General features: G+C 41.5%; 1 protein-coding gene and 1 long non-coding RNA gene across 3 annotated transcripts in view; one reads left to right on the top strand and one right to left on the bottom strand.

Annotated features, from left to right (window-relative positions):
- The first annotated feature begins 6402 nt into the window (after positions 1-6402).
- On the top strand, positions 6403-14175 carry LOC117540296. The gene is made up of 2 exons (XR_004568148.1): positions 6403-6488; positions 13259-14175. It is a non-coding gene; the product is annotated as an uncharacterized LOC117540296 (long non-coding RNA).
- Positions 14176-17936: 3761 nt separating this feature from the next.
- The window catches only part of LOC117540303 (protein NLRC3-like), a 35053-nt gene continuing 31971 nt past the window's right edge, over positions 17937-21018 (bottom strand). For both annotated transcript variants that reach the window (XM_034206913.1, XM_034206922.1), the window contains exons 8-10: positions 20072-20118; positions 19884-19911; positions 17937-18448 (exon numbers count right to left, since the gene is read on the bottom strand). In XM_034206913.1, the coding sequence (XP_034062804.1) occupies positions 19898-19911; positions 20072-20118 (61 nt within the window). In that variant the 3' untranslated portion in view covers positions 17937-18448; positions 19884-19897. The remainder of the gene's footprint in view (positions 18449-19883; positions 19912-20071; positions 20119-21018) is intronic.

Here is a 21018-nt window from a genome sequence, read left to right as displayed (position 1 = left end):
AAGAGAAGAAAGAGAAGAAGAAGAAGAAGAAAAGAAGAAGAAGAAGAAGAAAGAAGAAGAAAGAGAGAAAGAAGAGAAGAAGAAGAGAAGAAAGAAGAAGAAGAAGAAGAAAGAAGAAGAAGAAGAAGAAGAAGAAGAGAAGAAGAAGAAAGAAGAAGAAGAAGAAGAAGAAGAAGAAGAAGAAGAAGAAGAAGAAGAAGAAGAAGAAGAAGAAGAAGAAGAAGAAGAAGAAGAAGAAGAAGAAGAAGAAGAAGAAGAAGACACTGCAAACAGAGCTAGATTAGTATCCTAGCTTAGTGTGATTTTCTCTTGCTGTTTCTGTTGAAGAGTTACCTTGTTTTTCCCTCTGTTTTCCCAGTGTCTGCTCGAGCCAGCCTGAGTCCTGCCGCCGCCTTCATTTGGTGGATTGCTTTTTAGTTGCTCCTTGTTTCCTTTATTACACTTTGTAAAAAGACTGCATCCATCTGCTCTCTGCCATTGTAGGTCCTGAACTTTTGACCCAGCCCGAACACTGAGTGCTTCCTCTCATCAGTCAGGTTCACTGCAGAGGAGAATGTGCTGGTGTGTGCAGTGGCGTTTCTATATGTACAAAAGTGGTGGGGCACAAACAACTTAGATGTCTATAAGCTTCTGCAGTGAGGTTCATGGCTGGTGAGGCTCTGGCTCTGACTCTTCAGGTTTACAAATATTATATTTTGACCTAAATCAAAATATAATATTATTTTCAAAAGCTTTTTTTGTCTGATGCTTCAATTAATTTTAAACAGACAGTTCAACAGAAGGATACCCAAAAAATGTAATTTTATCATTTCAATATTGAATTGTTCTCTCTCAGTAAGATCCCATTTTCAATAAAATGGCGGACTTACCTTGACTTGAAGTTGAAGTCCATTTGCCTATCCTTCTGGACAAAAATCTCTATTACTTTTTTGTAAAAGTCCTCCTTATGTTCTTGTAGTTTCAAAAGTCTATCATAAATCTCAATAGATTTATGATTCGAAAATTATAAAAGTAGGGTAGACATGTGGATATTATCCGGCTGAACAAAACGTGCATTTAAACAGCTACGTTTCCCACAGATCTTATTTGGAGCTATTTTCTAAAATCCTATGGAGAAATCTCATTGCTTTTTTGTGGAGGGAAGCCATGCGCAGCTTACTTCCGGGTTTTAGGACGCCTCACTGCAGCTCTCTCGTCTCCTCTTCACACACCACACTTTTCGCGGCACACGTACTTACAGTCAATCAGCTCTGAATGATGTGAGATGACGTATGGTGGGGATGGCAGCTCTATGCCCCTATGGTCATTATTTTTTTGCCACACACATTAAATAGGAAAATATTCTGAGCATGCGCAGTGTAGTTTTTACAGTCACCGTTCACTTAGACAGTGAGAGGGAGGGGCAGGATCGGGTTTTGTCCCACATGGCTCTAAACAGCTCAATAGGCACACACTGTAGACACTCATTAGAAGAACACAGACTAAAACAGCAATGTACAGACGAACTACAAAATGCATTTCCTGCAGAAAATGTGTGCGAATGCTGTAAACTGTGAACATTTATGGCTGAATTTAGCTGAAAATGCAGAAAAAGCTGAATGTGTTATTAGCTGAATGGTAGCTGCTTTTAGCTAAACAAATACAGAAAAAGCTTAATATTTCAAAGAAAAGGTTTAAAAAAGGTATAAACAACAACATTTATAGCCTTGATGTCCTGAATAATGTAATAGTTGAATGGGTTCTGCAGCTGAAAATAGGCTGAAGGAGTTAAATATCAGATATAAGTAGTAGTGAAGGCATTTGTATTAAGATGAGAAAAGAAAGTAAAAAGGCTTGGGAAACTTTTGAACTAACTTGATGGTGAATGATCTGTCGCCATGGCAACGGCATTTGATGACATCCCATAATACTCTTAGATGTGTTGATGGCTGCATTGTTACCAAACCTGTGAAGTTTTGGGCCATTTCGAGTATTTTCACTGAAGTTATGAGAAAACCGTGTTTCATGGTGAGCATTGTGTTGCCATGGCAACGGCATTTGAAGAAATCTCAAAACTGTCACGTAGATGTCTTCACGGCTGGACTGTTAAGCACACATGTGAAGTTTGAGCACTCTTTGAACATTTGCATAGGAGTTATAGTGACATCATATTTTATGGCGAGGGATGGGTTTGGATATGGTGAGATCTCAGATTTGGCGTAGAGCTGTTGAGGCATGGACCGGTGATATACAAGTGAAGATTGGGGGACGATTGAACAGTGTCGATTGGACTTATAGCGACATCAAGTTTTATGGCGAGGGATGCGTTTCCATGGAAACGGCATATGGTGCGATCTCAGATTTGGCGTAGAGCTGTTGAGGCATGGACCGGTGATATACAAGTGAAGATTGGGGGACGATTGGACAGTGTCGATTGGACTTACAGCCTCATCGTGTTTCATGGCGAGTGGTCTGTCGCCATGGCAACGACATTGGATGACACCCATACTACGCTTAGATGCATTGATGGCTGCCATCGTTATCAAACCTGTGAAGTTCTGGGCTGTTTGGAGTATTTTCACTGAAGCTATGAGAAAACCGTGTTTCAAGGCGAGCATTGTGTTGCCATGGCAACGGCATTTGAAGAAATCTCAAGACTGTCCAGAAGATGTGTGTGTGTGTGTGTGTGTGTGTGTGTGTGTGTGTGTGTGTGTGTGTGTGTGTGTGTGTGTGTGTGTGTGTGTGTGTGTGTGAACCTTTTGTGGAAGAACCGTAACAGATATCTGTGAAATTTCAAAACGTGAAGCATGTCAAGGAAGTTGAGTATCTGAAGTGTAATTTGTGTAGTTTTGGGTTAATAATGTGGCCTTTTTGGCAGTTTAACTAAAGGTGTGCGGCTGCTACCGTGAGGAAATATCTGCCTGAAATTACAATGGGCTTCAATGGAGGCATGTTGAACGTTGTTGTCACTTAATGCCCTCAAGAGGCATTTTCTTTAATATTTGTTCTTATTTTATTTTTATTTTCCAACCTAGGAGAGGTTTTCCTACGTTTTTCATGAAGAAATATGTCTGAGGAGTGTAGGGTTTGGGAAGTATGGCAAGTTTAAAACATTTTTGGGGGAGAATTTCGTGCACTCTGTTTTGAGATCAAAGCACTCTAGAAGTTAACGAGCTGCTCCATCCACTCCAATGTTAAGATCTGAAAAAGGCCTCTCTGCTAAGCTCCAAACTAAGTTCAATATCTCAAAAGGTTTAAAGATATCAAAAATCTGAATAGGAATTGAATAGCTGAAAGTCTTGTGATCATTTGAAAGTTAGAATGAAGTGTCTGGCTGAAATTATGCGGAAGGAGAAGCATTTGGCGCAAAGTGTAGGAAAACAGGATTTTAAGGCATCTCCCATTGACCTCAATGTTAACAAAAGAGTTTAAAAGCTGAATATTTTGAAAAGCATGAAATATTTTGAAAAAGTTGAAAGTTTCCCATCAATAGCTGAAAAGGCTGAATAGTTTAATATTTGAATGGTTTCTGCAGCTGAAAGTAAGCTGCTGTAAACAGCATTCACACTAATCAGATGATTAAACATGATCTTAAAATATATTTTATATATATATTTTTTTTGTTGCATTTTGTTGAAATCATTATTTTTAATACTTTCTGCTGACACTAGGTGGGGCTGTGCCCCACCTGCCCCTAATGACCAGTCGCCACTGGGTGTGTGGAGGACTGGTTGAAGCCGCTCGGTGCCAAAAGGACCTAAAAAGCAAAGAGAGGAGAAAACATGAAACATGTCTCTGCATCAGAGAGCTGAAGGCCAGAAGAGAGGAGGCGACACACAGAGAGAGGAGGCGACACACAGAGAGAGGAGGCGACACACAGAGAGAGGAGGAATAGCTTTGCATACGTTCACAACTCAAAATATCTCTCAGAGTAACTCTACCTGAGACTATGGTGCATTTAAACATATTTGCACTGCTGCCTTCTGACGTCTAAAGGAACTGAAGGAGACACTTCTCATTTAGTTTATATCAACTGGGAAAATCACTATTACAATCAGCTCCATCCCTCTCTCCTCCACAGCCACTGAATATCTTCTGACATTTCCCTCAAACACATGTCTTTATCCCTGGATGATGAAACCCCAGCAGCCTCTCTCTCTCTCTCTGGATCATGAAGCTGTTGACCTTGACTTCTCACGCTGCACGATAAGTGTCATTATTTTTGTGTGAAAGAGGCAGAATGTGTTTCTGTTATCTGTCGGGTGAACTTGATGCAGCAGGTTGAGACGAGTGAAGAACAAAGAGACAGTCATTGTATCTTCTGGTACTTTCTGTACATCACTGATCAGCAGGAAGCCGTCTGACTAATGATTACACCGTGATTACAGACCATCAAGCACACAGGGAGAGAAGCTGTGAGGGACAGCAGGGGAGTAACTAAGTACATTTACTCAAGTGCTTACGTTTTGAGGTTCCTGTACTTTACTTGAGTATTTCCATACTTTGCTACAGTGTACTTTTACTCCACTACATGTATTCAACACCTTTAGTTACTTCACAGGTCTGGATGAATGATGTGAAATATAATCAAGTGTTAAATCAGACTACTTTCACTATATTTTGATGAGAATACTTTTCTACTTTCACTTGAGGAACATTTTGAATGCAGGACTTTTACTGTAACAGAGTATTCCTACACTCTGGTACTTCTACTTTTACTCAAGTACAAGATCTGAGTACTTCTACTTTTACTCAAGTACAAGATCTGAGTACTTCTACTTTTACTCAAATACAAGATCTGAGTACTTCTACTTTTACTCAAGTACAAGATCTGAGTACTTCTACTTTTACTCAAGTACAAGATCTGAGTACTTCTACTTTTACTCAAGAACAAGATCTGAGTACTTCTACTTTTACTCAAGTACAAGATCTGAATACTTCTACTTTTACTCAAGTACAAGATCTGAGTACTTCTACTTTTACTCAAGTACAAGATCTGAATACTTCTACTTTTACTCAAGTACAAGATCTGAGTACTTCTACTTTTACTCAAGTACAAGATCTGAGTACTTTTACTTTTACTCAAGTACAAGATCTGAGTACTTCTACTTTTACTCAAGTACCAGATCTGAGTACTTTTCCCAACTCTGTACTTTTTCTCCAATCATTTTTCTGAACAAACGTATTCTTCTAACTCTGATTTAGATTATTTCAATCTATAAAAGATATAAAGAAAACGGTTCCTGTGGATTCCTTTAGGTAATCAGGTCATGATTGCTGGGTATATTGCTGCTATTTATTCATTCATTTATTTATTTGTTTATGTAGAATAAATAATATGGCAGTTCTTTTAAAACGAAACGTGTACTTATACTGGTTGTTTTCTTCTATAGCGCATGGTGGAAAGGAGCAGGGAGAAGGAACTCTTATGCCCCTTCTTAAGAAATATGAGTTTGTGGACGGTCGCTTTGAGAAAGTATTGATATCTCTAAACCTCTGCAGAATAATGAAGATCCATGAGGTTTTTAGACTCCGGGGTGAACTGAGCCTCCCCAGTGAGACTTGAACCCCCTGAGGGAACAAAGACACTGTATAGATCCCTCCTCATCATCGACTGGACTCAGAGTCATTATCCTGTGGACATTTAGCATCCGGGAGACGCTGCCGGGCTCAGAGAGGAAGAAGAGACACGTTGATACTGAGCGAGACTGAGAGCAGAGATAGTGGAAGTAAGAGTCTTTTGATCTTGTGGGGAGACGTTATGAATACTTGTTATCGGTCTCATGTCGCTCTCTGTTCCCGAGCAACACTGCAGATGGCGCTGAATCAATGCAGGCTTTTTTAATTGCTGCAGAGAGCAGATCAATTCCTCTCTAACTCATCTGCACTCTGCGGGTCGATCCTGTGGTCAATATTAAAACATGAACAACTCCAACCGATGCTATCAAAGAGCTTTAATAAGACATTGATCCACATCTGAACCTCCACGCTTCTTTTAACCACGCTTCAAACCCCGAGTTCTCTCACCTGATGAAACCACTTTAATGAATTCAGTTTATGCTCAAATGTTTGGAAGCCTTGCAGATTTCTACGCATTAAATAACACATTAAAATTGTATATCTTTTAGGGGTGTAACGGTATCCGTATTCGTCCTGTACCGTCACGGTTCGGACGTCACGGTTCGGCACATGAAGTCACACGAGTGGGAAAAAAGTCTGTCACTCAGGGCAGTATTACACTATATATAATCCAGGGGGCGGTATTGCGCCTAAAAGCCAGCCGCCCGTAAATAACAAATGAAGAACAAGAACAAAACACAAGAAGAACAGTTAGTAGCTATGGCGAGTTCAAACAACACACAGGAGCTAGAACCCACCTGCTTCTTTTGAATCAGGTGTGTGGGAACATTTCGGGTTCCCTGTGGACTACAACAATGATGGGGTGCGAGTTGTGGATCGGACGAGGACGGTGTGTCGGCGTTGTTCGACAGTGGTGCGGTATGCTAATGGTAACACGTCAAACATGCTCAATCACATCCGAGTCAGTCTCAGCCCCCAGCGAGAGGGTTTCCTCGACGGCAGGTGACATAGTTACCGCCAACAGATCTGCCCTCACTGCTGACAACGTAGACTAACTCATCTTTCTGAAGAACAACATGAAAATAGAGTAAAGCTTGAGTACTTGTATTTAGGCATAATGGCCTCACACACTCACAAGTTAATTACACATGTTAGACAGTGCTCCTAAAGGTACAGATTTTTATTTAGTTTTATATTTATCATTGTATTTATTTTATATTTTGACATTAGATGTTATACAGTTCTGTATTGCCTTTTATTGATTGTGATTGAAACACTTTCTTATTATTTATTTTAATATTTTCAAGAAATTATTTTTAGTTGTTCAGCTTATTGAACCTTTTAGTTTGACATCAGCCATTATAAAGTGTGTGTGTGTGTGTGTGTGTGTGTGTGTGTGTGTGTGTGTGTGTGTGTGTGTGTGTGTGTGTGTGTGTGTGTGTGTGTGTGTGTGTGTGTGTGTGTGTGTGTGTGTGTGTGTGTGTGTGTGTGTGTGTGTGTGTGTGTGTGTGTGTGTGTGTGTGTGTGTGTGTGTGTGGTGTGTGGTTTGTTTTGTTTTTAACTGTGTAATACAGTTAATGATTCCAAATGTTAGAGTTCCTTATTTTCATACTAAAACTTGCACTACTGTTAAAAATACATAACAGCAAAAAAACATTATGCATTTGGGACTTTTCTTTGCTCTTCCTTGTTGTACCGAACCGTGACCCCCAAACCGAGGTATGAACCGAACCGTGACTTCTGTGAACCGTTAGTCAAGGGATGAGAGAGGTTTTTTTTGCACCCGGAGATATACGCAACGGGTTCCAAATCTATAGTATTTCATGTTCCTGAGCTCTAAAATATCAAAGCTGCTTTGCGTGAATAAAATATGTCGCCTTTGATCAAATATGTTTGGACACGTGAGATTAGACAATAATCCAATAACAGAGGTTTTTACAGACAAGCAATAACTCCCATGCTGTGATTAAGATGAACTGGTTTAATGCTTTGGAGAAAGTTCTTCATTACTTTGTGATTCTTCATTTCATCCCAGAAAATGATTTAATGTTATGCATCAATGGAGATTCAGCTTTTTATTCACAGATAGAAAAGTTTCACTCCGGGAGAAAAATGGAAACTTTTAAACATGAACTAAAAGTAACTCTCAGTTTCAAGGCAAATGTAGAAAACACCAGATCCATCCAATATAATTTAATCAAATCAAATATATATTCTATATCAGGAAATCACTGGATTACGAGTCGTGGACGCTTTGTCATGGTTCCTTTTCTCTCATTAACTGAGGGGTCTCAGTTGTAGTAATGTAGGACAGAGGGAGTCATATTCTATTCAAACTTTAAAGTCCACTCGAACAAATGTAAAATATGTGATATTGGGCTTCATAAATAAACGTTGACTGATTGATTGAACATGCGGTTTAAAGGGAAGGTGTAGAATGTCATGAGACAACAGTGAATAAGCCCGAACGATCCCCTTTATTTACAAAATAACAAAACCAAAGGACTTAACGAACCTAAACAAACACGGGGGTCAGTTCTCAGTGTGTGTGTATGGTTGTGTGAACATGCAACAAAGACACAGTCGATACAGTTTAAGCGCCACCAGCTGAACGACTGCACCATGGAGACGGAGACCCTGACTCCTATCCCTGCAAAACGTTGAGCTGTATGTTGGCTCCAGTTCAACGCTGCTGCTGCTGGTGGTTTACACCGACCACCATCCACTTATCTCCCTTTCCCAGATGTTTAACCACAGCCAGCAGTTGATGCGTTGAGTCCTGCTGGCACAGGGACAATGTGGTGTCAGATGCACTGTTTGAGCTTTTGCCCAATGCTTCAAGGTGGCTTAACTCCCGGGGAGGAGATGGTTGACGCGTCGCTTTACTGTTTTGAATAATGATGAATCAGTAGGTTTTTATCAGATGCGGAATAATACAATCCATTTATTGTCCAGTTTTGTGCATCTTGAAAGTGAAGTCCATTCAATCTTTCAATCCATTCACACTTGCGGTACTGGTACTATATTTGAATGTAATAATGCAAACATATCATAGTTAACCTGTTAAGCCCTGAGCCTGTTTTTCAGGTTTCAGGCTCGAAAATGCTATGCCCAAAACAAATGACTATAACTTAACTTCTAAAAGGGTTACATGAATAATTTATTTTATCAAATTAAGGTTACATCTGTGAGTTGGATGTAGAAGTGTCAGAATCAATATAGATGTTTCTGTGTCAGAGTAAATTCAGATGGAACATAGTATAAAAAGGTAAATTAAAAAAAACATTACTTATAGTGAAACCCACCCTTGGATAAGGTAGACTAAAAGCTTTAGGAATCCAAAGTATAACATATAATAAGTACCCTGTATCAAGATTGAGTCAAAACAAGGACAATTTGACCTTTTTAGAGAGGTTTAGCTAAAATTAGTCCAGGCGGACTGACCTTTGGGCACATTTTGGCACATTTGGATACCATCAGTGCCATTTGACCTTTTTCAGTACAAATAATTGTATTATTATTTTATTTCCAAATTGCTTTTTAGTGGCATTAATAGCCCAGGATTTCTGTGGATCTTAAAACGTCCTTAAAAAGCATTGATTTCATGAATCTAAGAATGAAGAAAGGTATTTAAATGTCGGTTTTATGGATTGTATTTTTTGGTAAAAAACCTAAAAAAACACTGTCAAAACATAGAAAGCACTAAAAGTTCTGCAGAATAATTTTACAGATTAAATCTACATAATCACCTTTAATTTAAACACATTTTACTCAATAATGGGTTTGTTTTGCACCGGAAAGAGACTTTGGGTTTAATGTTTCTCCAATGCTTTATCTCTTGGTTGCAGACCGACTGTAATGAACGGAAACAGGAGTGTGTGGCGCAGTGGGTTTCCGAGCAGCTGCTGCACATCACGCTGAGCTTCATCAACAGACAGATCCGCTCAGTGCTGACCAACACACAGCGTGAGACACACACTGTTAAACTGGAGCACCTCGTTGATGAATAAATACAGAAGAGCCAAAGAAAGAAGATGCTGAGTCACACTGAAAAAGTTTCTACATTTTCGAGGCCGTGCTATCGATTGCTTCCTGTTAAGGTCCAGTTCAGATGGAGGCTTAAAGGGCCAGTGTGCAGTTTAAGGGGGATCTATTAGCAACCATGTCAAAGTAAATGAAGATAGTAAAAAAATGTAAATGATTGTGTCCGAGCGTCCAAAAATAACCCATCACTTATAGTGAAAACCACCTTGAGTGATGGGATAGTAGACTAAAAGCTTTATGAATCCAAAGTACAACATATAAGAAGTACCCTGTATCCAGATTGATGCAAAACAAGTGAAATTTGACCTTTTTAGAGAGATTTAGCAAAAACAAAACACTTCTGGGGTCATTTGGGTGGATTTGCCCTATCTCTGGAACCCATCGTAGATTTTGATGATTGACACCTCGTTTCAACCGTTAGAGCCAAAAGAATTGAGGGGAAGTTCCTCAAATCCATCTAAACATTACCCATTGGTGAATGCATGCCAGCCATTGGCGGCGCCAGGGTATGGGCTACAGCCATACCAAGAAATGGCTTAGCCCCACCATGAAAAATGATGTTAAAGTAAGCAAAATAAAGTCCACCAACTCGCGCGGAGTAAATTGCACAGACAGCAGTTAGTCAGATTGATTTCAGCCTCTTGTCTGGAAATACCGAAGACTAGAAACGGTTTTGAAAACTTTTGTCACATAGTGATCGTCTTCTCAATAGAACATCTTTGATAATGTTAATCAGAATCACGATAACGTTGTGGTGTTGTTGCAGGAAGTCCCGATACATCGATACAACATTACGTGTTGATAGAAATAGAAATGCTGATCCGTGCATTAATAGCAACAGCACAGATATAGGCCTATTATAAAGAGAAAATCTGTTGCACACGGGGTGGTGCCACAGGTCTACATTTACATGAAACGTCCCGATGGATCATGTTCATGTCAACAGATTTCCCGAGCATGTATGGGCTACGCAAACTTCAATCAACTTGATAATAAATAATCCACGGACCACCAATGTAACGTTTGACTGTTTAATTAAATCAACTTAAAATGACTCAAAAACAGGCTACATTGTTTCACATGGGCTATAGCCTATTAGCAGGGGTGCACATAACTTTTTTGCCCTGGTTCTCAAAGGAGCACCTGGAGATGTTGCTTGGTGCTCATCCTTAAAATGAAATAAACTGTAACTTTTGAGGGGGTCTTGACTTTATTTTCCAGACACACAGCACTGAACGCACATGCAGAGGTGAACACAGAACACACATGCAGAGGTGAACACAGAACACACATGCAGAGGTGAACACAGAACACACATGCAGAGGTGAACACTGAACACACATGCAGAGGTGAACACAGAACACACATGCAGAGGTGAACACAGAACACACATGCAGAGGTGAACACAGAACACACATGCAGAGGTGAACACAGAACACACACAGAGGTGAACACAGAACACACACGCAGAGGTGAACACAGAACACACATGCAGAGGTGAACACAGAACACACATGCAGAGGTGAACACAGAACACACATGCAGAGGTGAACACAGAACACACATGCAGAGGTGAACACAGAACACACATGCAGAGGTGAACACAGAACACACATGCAGAGGTGAACACAGAACACACATGCAGAGGTGAACACAGAACACACATGCAGAGGTGAACACAGAACACACATGCAGAGGTGAACACTGAACACACATGCAGAGGTGAACACAGAACACACATGCAGAGGTGAACACAGAACACACATGCAGAGGTGAACACAGAACACACATGCAGAGGTGAACACAGAACACACATGCAGAGGTGAACACAGAACATGCAGAGGTGAACACAGAACACACATGCAGAGGTGAACACAGAACACACATGCAGAGGCGAACACAGAACATGCAGAGGAGAACACAGAACACACATGCAGAGGTGAACACAGAACACACACACAGAGGTGAACACAGAACACACATGCAGAGGTGAACACAGAACACACATGCAGAGGTGAACACTGAACACACATGCAGAGGTGAACACAGAACACACATGCAGAGGTGAACACAGAACATGCAGAGGTGAACACAGAACACACATGCAGAGGTGAACACAGAACATGCAGAGGTGAACACAGAACACACACACAGAGGTGAACACAGAACACACATGCAGAGGTGAACACTGAACACACATGCAGAGGCGAACACAGAACATGCAGAGGTGAACACAGAACACACATGCAGAGGTGAACACAGAACACACACATGCAGAGGTGAACACAGAACACACACATACAGAGGTGAACACAGAACACACATGCAGAGGTGAACACAGAACACACATGCAGAGGTGAACACAGAACACACATGCAGAGGTGAACACAGAACACACATGCAGAGGTGAACACAGAACACACATGCAGAGGTGAACACAGAACACACATGCAGAGGTGAACACTGAACACACATGCAGAGGTGAACACAGAACACACATGCAGAGGTGAACACAGAACACACATGCAGAGGTGAACACAGAACACACATGCAGAGGTGAACACAGAACACACATGCAGAGGTGAACACAAGACAACATTAGCACGACCAGTAATCCTACAAGCTGTCATCACTCCCCTCCTGACTGTTCTCCTCACTGTCTTCCTCTCTGTCAGACATGGTAGCTGATGATGTAGGCCTACTTCTTCCTCTCTGGTTGAGTCTGTGATTAGCTGCTTGCATCCACAAGTCAACAGCTGGGTTTGGGTCGAAAGTCTCTGTTGTCATCTTAGAAAAGTGGATGTAATCAAATAAGTATGTGAACATAACCAATAACCTACCATAGCCAATAACAAATGAATGTAACTTATTTTATTTGTGTTGTTCATTCATATCTTATTTTACCTTAACATTTATTTATTTATGCATTTTTTTTTTATCTCCAGTTTTAAAGGATATTTTTGGTTACTGTCCTATAGTATACATTGGAATGATTTCAAACCTGTTTATCCCAATAATTATAAAGGAGTGCCTTGGAAATATGTGTTGACATAAATTGTGACCAAACCGTTTGAACTTAGACTAAAGTGAACTATCTAAACACTCAGAGTCCTTTACCTCACTGAGCTGTAGTATCAGCCAAGGGTTTTGCGACAGTGAATTATATTATACTCATGATGTGTTTAAATATACTGATTTCAACCAAAGGAATTGGGGGTGATCGGAGGTCTGGCCCCAGGAAAGGGAAAAGAGAGAAAGTATGTCAGTGAAGAATTGATGCTTAAAAGTGTCTTTGTGATGTCTGTCAGTCCTTAACTCCTGTTTGAATGAAGACTGAGTTAAATAGACGAAGGTTGTCCTTTATTGTAAAGCATGTAGGAATATGTAAACGGAACAAACCGTGCAGCACATGGATGTAAATGGGTTTAAAGTAAGTATGGAAGCTTGAAAACAGGCACGGTTTAAGGTTCCTGAACGCCTCGTTGAGGATGCCTTCACAGCCTGGCACAGTGTGAGTTTTTTAAGCTTTGGCAGCTTGCACCTCGCTGAAGGACTCCAGAATCCACCAATCAGGGGTCATTCTCTACGAGATATGATATAAAAGATCTTTTAATTGTGAAATCCACAGTCCTGAGAGTGTGTGTTTGTGTTTCAGCTGCTGAGTAAATCCCTCTCTGTTGCTGCTGTGTCTCCAGAGGAGCAGCGGGATGGTTTCCCTCCGGCTCGCTGGCTCTCAGTCAGCCAAACAGAGAAGTCATTTCCTGAGGGGCTGAGATAAACCTCCGACCTGCCACTCTGTTTTGTTCCCGCTCACCACAAAGCCTCATCGTTTGTCTTCCTCTCTATTTACTCCGGACACGTTGCATCCCATCTGTCTCTACCTGTTTATGTTCACTTTAGACCAGAGGTGTCAAACATACTTCCACAAGGTTACTTTGCAAAATGACAGAGAAGACATTTACTGCAATTTTCACAACTTGTATGTAGTTTGTATTTATACATTTTAGAAATACAAGAAATGGAGATTATTGAACCTTCTTCATCAATAGTTCCCCCTTTAGTGTGTGAGCTGGTGAGTCTGGATTACTACACAGATGTTGAAATTAATGTGAAATAATTTCTAGATCTTGACAAGTAGTTGGATCAGCGTTTGTCTTTCTCTCTATTTAATCCAGACACGTTGCATCCCATCTGTCTCTGTTTATGTTGCCCATTTAAAGTCCATGCATCACAAAATACCACATAAGCTAGAGTGAGAATAATCAATATATCTACTGTTATGTGTTTTATTGGGGGAATTTGTCTGGCCATATAATATGTTCTGAAAGCCAATGTGACATTTATCTGTTATGCTGGGACACAAAAATCCCCTTCTGGTCACAAAACAGTTTTATCTGATCTTAAAGGAAGATATGAAATGATGAATCAACCTCTGATTGATTGACCACTCACTTCTTTCATTCACAAGACATAATGTGATCATAAACAGAGCCTTGCTTTAATCATGCTGTCAATCCCAAATAAACAAACTAAATTATCGTATCATCTTGTTAATAAATGCTGTTAATTTGATGAGAAGCTTCTTGTATTATTTTCAGCTACTCCTACCTCAAATGATAGAAACGCATCCATCCATCCATCTTCTCCCGCTTATCCGTGGTCGGGTCTTGGGGGTAGCAGTTCCAGCAGAGAGCCCCAAACGTTCCTTTCCCCTCATCAACCAGCTCTGACTGGGGGGTCCCAAGGCGCTCCCAGGCCAGCGAAGAGATATAATTCCTCCACCTGGTCCTAGGTCTACCCCTTGGTCTCTTCCCAGCTGGACGTGCCTGGAACACCTCCCTAGGGAGGCGCCCAGGTGGCATCCTAACTAGGTGCCCGAACCACCTCAACTGGCTCCTTTCGACGCGAAGGAGGAGCGGCTCAACTCCGAGTCCCTCCCGGATGACTGGACTTCTCACCTTATCCCTAAGGGAGACACCAGCCACCCTGCGGAGAAAACCCATCTCGGCCGCTTGTATCCGCGATCTCGTTGTTTCGGTCATGACCCATCCTTCATAACCATAGTTGAGGGTAGGAACGGAAATGGAACGGTAGACAGAGAGCTTTGCCTTCTGGCTCAGCTCCCTTTTCGTCACAACGGTGCGGTAAAGCGACTGCAGTACCGCTCGATGGTGATCAGTTAACAACTCCACCCCTCTCTTTACCCGAGTGTCCAAAACATACGGCCTCAAGTCCGATGATACGTTAACAAAATCGATGATGGACCTTCTGCCCAGGGTGCTCTGGTACCACATACACTTATGAGCATCCTTATGTTCGAACATGGTGTTTGTTATGGCCAATCCATGACTAGCACAGAAGTCCAGTAACAAACCACCACTCCGGTTCAGATCAGGGGAGCCGTTCCTCCCAATCACGCCCCTCCAAGTGTCTCGATCATTGCCCACATGTGCGTTGAAGTCTCCCAGCAAGATTAAAGAGTCCCCTTCAGGAGCCCCATACAGGACTCTTTCCAGGGTCTCCAAGAAGGCCGTATACTCTGAACTGCTGTTTGGTGCATAATCCGCAGGCGTAGGGAGACGACCCTCTCGTCCACTGGGGTAAACTCCAACAAAGAGGCACCCAACCGGGGGCTTGTGAGTATCCCCACACCCGCCCGGCGCCTCACACCATGGAAACTCCGGAGAAGAATAGAGTCCAACCCCTATCCAGAAGTATGGTTCCAGAGCCGACGCTGTGCGTAGCGGTGAGCCCAACCAGATCCAACTGGTAATGCTCCACCTCCCGCACAAACTCCTTCCCCCCCAGAGAGGTGATGTTCCACGTCCCCAAAGCCAGCTTCTGTCGCCTGGGTCTGGTCCGTCGAGACCCTCTGCTTTCACTGCCACCCTTCTGGCAGCGCACCCGACCCCATCGCTGTTTCCACGCTCGCCGACGAGTCCTCCTTCTGGGCCTGGCTCCAGAAGGGTTCCCCGGGCCCCGGGCCAGGTATCCTCACTTCTTGTGTCGTCTTTCATGAGGTCTTTGAACCAATCTTAGTCTGGCCCCTTTTCTGAGACCAATTTGCCATGGGAGACCCTACCAGTCAACACAGCCCCCAGGTTCATCAGGGCACACAAACCTCTCGACCACTGTAAGGTGCTGGTTCTTCAGAGATAGAAACGCAACACTAGTAAAAGGGATTGTTAATGCAGTGAACATATCCCACATAATCCCTGTAAACGCTGAACTGTACATAAAAAATCCAGGCTACATTTTCAGGAGAGCTAGTTCATGTTAGCTGTTAGCATAGCACGGTTCTGCTTGGATAATTAATGAAGCTAACAGCTAACATCACCTAGTGCAGGCATCCTCAAACTACGGACTCCGGTCCGGATCCGGACCGAACCACCACTGTCTCCGGACTCTGAGCAAATTATACTTTTCATATGTATGATCTCTCTGTATTATATGTGAGACATCGCCACAACGCATTCGCAACGAGTCAAAAATTCTCCGCTATGTCCACTGCAAACAGCGCTCTGCATGTCTGACTGTTCCACTGTGTTCCACCTGTGTGTGTCAACGCTTTGGGTCCAATCACATTCAGCATCCAGTCAGCGTTTTTTCCCCCCAAACAATCTGCGAATCAGAGGCACAGTAGGGCGGGTCTTCGCGGACTGCGGGTGGGAAAAATGTGTGTGTCTCTTTCAACCTGTCTAACTCAGAGCGAGAATTAAATTAAAAAAAATTCAGAGCGAGAGTTAACAGCTCATCTAGTTCCATCTGTACTGTAGCTAGTAGCCTAGTTTCACCTACCGGGGTGGCAACTGACACCCTAAAAATAGGCCTTGCCACCCCAGCTGCCACCCCAGTTGGCAGCTTTGTTTTGAAAGAAAAGTTGTGGCTCATCGGACATTTATGAGAGAAAGTCTCTAATGTCCGAGTGCAAGTGAATGCAGCACAAGATGCACGTCATGTAACCCCTCCCCCGGTCCTGGCGCGATCTTGGACATACGATTTGGCGGCGATTTCATTTTTAACTGGACGGCGCAAAACGAGAAGCATTCGGACCCAAGCGCTGAAGGAATGAGGTATTTGCGGTCTACAATGACAGAGAAGAGACTGTCAGTTTGGCTGTACTCAGCATTGAATCAAAACGCACTGAAGCTGTTGATCTTAATACGTTTGTGAGGCGTTTTGCTGAACAAGATGGTAATCGCCGCATTCAGCTGTAATAGACATGTCAACTTGATGCTCTGCTCACGGATGAGCATACAAAACTATTAAGATGATGACCTTACGTGTGTAAATATATTGTTTTCTTTGAGGCGGTCTGCCCCCAAAAAACTGTTTTAAGTCCTGAGAAAGTCAAATAAGACGGTGTTTAAAACTACACTGCCCAGCCAAAAAAAAGTAACCACCACCACCATTTAACTAGGCCAGTAGGTAAGGACTTTCCACTGGATAATAACTGCAGTATAAAAGAATGCATGACTGAAGTGATGGAGACCATGTTGAAGGCAAACAAAAAGAGGAAATAACAGGTCAAATCAAGCAAATCCCCTCTCAGATTGCACAGCAACCAGAAGAACATAAATACTGGCTGGTGATTTGATTCATCAGCTTTGTGATGGAATAAAAAATGCACAGTGCATTTCCTTAGCTGTGGGTGAGTCCACTGACACCACTGACAATGCTCAGTTGCTGGTGTTTGTGAGTTTTTATGATGAGGCAAAGGGGGAGTTTGTTGAAGATGTGTTGGGCCTGACGAACCTCAGTGGACACACAAGGGGGAAGACATTTATAAAGCAATAATGGGAATGCTGAATGAAAGAGGGTGCAGCTGCCTTTATTCCTAACTGTGCAGCTCTTACACTGCGACTCTGAGGCGTCAAGCACAGACACAATAACAATGAAAACTGCTGCATACAGATTATTTTTGTTTTGCAACCTCGTGTTAAGAATCTTGTTGCAATTGTTTAAAAGTTTGAATGACCGTAATAAACGGACCTTTGTCTTATTGAAACATTTATTTTGGACCTTTAAGATTTGTATTTGAGTACCCCTGACCTAGTGCTTATTTATTGCAAGTAAGGAAGTTGTTGTACATGAGTTTTGGTCTTAATATGCTGTGGTCAATATGGGCCTAATAAGGCAGGAGTACCACAAGAAAAGTAATTCTCCCATAATAACACTTAACAAATATGATATGATGATGTAACAAGACATGAAACTATAGGTGTTAATTGTGTCTAAATAACTCAAAATTAGGTATTTCTATACATGGACACCCGTCAATAAAGTAAATCCACTCTGCACAGCTGCTCATGCATTTCATTTGAAAGACTTCACAGAATCATAAAACCTTTATTCGTCCCAGAGGGGACGTTTACATTTGTTACAGCAGAAAACAGCCAAAGACAGCTTCATGTTAACTAAGAAGCATGTATCAAACTAATTTTAAAGATTACACAATTTACAAAATCCACATCCTGTAGCAGTTCTGAAGAGAACACATCTTAAAGGTTTCAACAACATCTGATCACATTTCATAAAGACTACAGGCACACACAGCTTTAGCACAGTTTCAATGACACCAGGCAGAGCTCCTTTAGAAGAGTTACAAATCAACGGGAACATTTGATTGGACATTAATGAACCCGGGGTGATGAACACAAAGAAGAGCTCAACACATTTCTTCTTCTTGGCTTTTTCTGACTTTGTCCTCAAAGACTTTGAGAGCATCTCCAAGAGAACCCAGTGCTCTGACTACACGGAGAACGTCTCCATCCAAACGCAGGATTATGGGATGCCTGCGGACCATTTTGAGATGGACACGGGTCAACGGGTAACCCTCTGGGACCTGGAAGAGAAACAGGGAAATACTTTGGTTATAAAACCAACAGTAGATTGTAGACGACCTTCTTCAACTGATAGAGGAGAGTATTTGTTCTCACTGGATTAATACTCTCTGATCTGCTCTCACCTCTGTGTACTGTATATACAGACAGTGGTGTGAAGGAACTAAGTATATATACTCATGTACTGTACTAAAGTACCATGTTGATGTACTTGTACTCTATCTGAGTATTTAAAGGCCTCTGGTTCAGAATCCCTGCTGGTTGAACCTGTTATCTGAACGCAGTCATGTTTATGTTAGGCTGACACCATCCTAGGTTAGTTTACTGTAGAGCAGAGGTTCTTCTGAATGCAGTCCCTCATCAGAACCACCTTTATTTCCAGGTCCGTTTACACACACAAGGAAGTAGATTTAGTGTCTGGTGGTGCCAACATGAACAACATAAGTTGCAATGGAAGGTTACATATATAAAGATAATAAAAATGAGTATTTTTAAGGAACTATTTACCATTAAAAAAAGAATTAGACAAATATTTACACCATATTTAAATGTAAATACACAAAGAACCTTAAAAGCTACAACACTTATGTAAATATGATAATATATGTAAAACTACAGAGAGTTGTATTTTAAATTGGAGGGCTGTGCAGACGTGTGCAAACATGGCATGACATGAAAGAAGGATGGTTATATAAAGATATTATTAAAGTAGTGTTTGGTCGTGTTAGAGGATCAGCTGTATGAAGATCCAGGTGTGTGTTCAGGTGAGAAGAACACTGGAGCCTGGAGTTATGAAACAGAGTTAATAAAGTTCAACTCCAGCTCAACGAACACAAACTACAATAACAGAACATCCAAAGACCAAAGCTAAATATTCAGATCACTGGGAACCTCTGAGTTCGCTGTCCATTTCCAAAGGATTATTAACGAGTTAACATGTGACTGTAGTACCAGCCAATCACAGCAGAGCGTGAGACATTGATCACAGCAGATGAACTGATATATAATTACATATATTTCTTCATTTAAAATGTATTTTCAGGTTTCTTCTCTTTGTGACAAACACACCAAAGAGAATTCCTTCAATGTGAGAAATGTAATTGGCAAAAAACTGGATCCTAAATCTGATGAAGCGTTTGCAGAGTTATGGTGACACATCTTTGTTCTTAAGAAAAGCTGTAAGTACAATTGATTGTTGTTGTTCCTTTCATATTGAGGACAGCCAACAGGAAGTCTCAGCTGCAGCCTTCTTTCATATTTTCCAAAATGCCTCCATGCTCCTCTACGTCTCAAACTCGCCCCGTAATAAATAAACTGTGAACAAATCAAACCTGAGCTGCAGATTTGTCTTGAATCCCAGAAAACACTGAGCAATAACTACATTTGATTCTGTAGTGACACCTCAATAAATACAGTTCACACGGTGCGACCTCTCACCTTTCTGTGTGTCTTCACTTCCTGTCACCTGAGAGGAGAGGGAGAGAGAGAGAGAGAATAATGATGATGATAAAACATGGAGAGAAACAGCCAGAATGATGAAGAGAGAGAAACCAGAGTGTTGTTTTCCTCTGAGCTCATGCTCCATTAAAGAGTTGATGAATGGAGGACATGGTTTCAGTACTCACAGGTCTTCCAGATCTTGGCTCTGATCGGCTCGTCATAATATCCGATCCTGTAAGACAAGGCAAGGCAAGGCAAGTTTATTTATATAGCACTTTTCAACACAAGGCAATTCAAAGTGCTTTACAAAAAATAGTTTACATTTAGTGACATTAAGAAAATGGCATTTAAAATCAGTCATTAAAAAGAAAAGCTAATAAAATAAACATTAAAAGAAAAAATACATGGATAAAAGTTACAGTGCAGTTTAAGATATGAAGAGTTCAATTAAAAGCAGCGACAAAAAGAAAAGTCTTCAGCCTGGATTTAAAAGTAGTCAGAGTTGCAGCGGACCTGCAGGTTTCTGGGAGTTTGTTCCAGATCTTTGGAGCATAATAACTGAACGCTGCTTCTCCATGTTTAGTTCTGACTCTGGGGACAGAAAGCTGACCAGTCCCTGAAGACCTGAGAGATCTGGATGCTTCATCATTTAGCAGGAGGTCAGAAATGTATTTTGGGCCTAAACCATTCAGTGCTTTATAAACCAGCAGCAGTATTTAGAAATCTATTCTTTGACACACAGGAAGCCAGTGTAAAGACTTCAGAACAGGAGTGATCCACTTTCTTAGTGTTAGTGAGGACTCGAGCAGCGGCGTTCTGAATCAGCTGCAGCTTCCTAATAGATTTTTTAGTGAGACCTGTGAAGACACCATTGCAGTAGTCGAGTCTACTGAAGATAAAAGCATGGACAAGTTTTTCCAAATCCTGCTGTGACATTAGTCTTTTAACCCTAGATATATTCTTTAGGTGATAGTAGGCTGATTTAGTAACTGTTTTAATGTGACTGTTGAAACTCAGGTCAGAGTCCATGACTACACCTAGATTTCTGGCTCTATCTGTTGTTTTGAACATTGCAGACTGAAGCTCAGCGCTAACTTTTATACGTTCTGACTTGGCTCCAAAGACCATTACC

The sequence above is a fragment of the Gymnodraco acuticeps genome, unplaced genomic scaffold (assembly GCF_902827175.1).
Source record: "Gymnodraco acuticeps unplaced genomic scaffold, fGymAcu1.1, whole genome shotgun sequence".
In the NCBI taxonomy this organism is placed as follows: domain Eukaryota; kingdom Metazoa; phylum Chordata; class Actinopteri; order Perciformes; family Bathydraconidae; genus Gymnodraco; species Gymnodraco acuticeps.
This window is presented reverse-complemented; position numbering and strand designations above follow the sequence as displayed.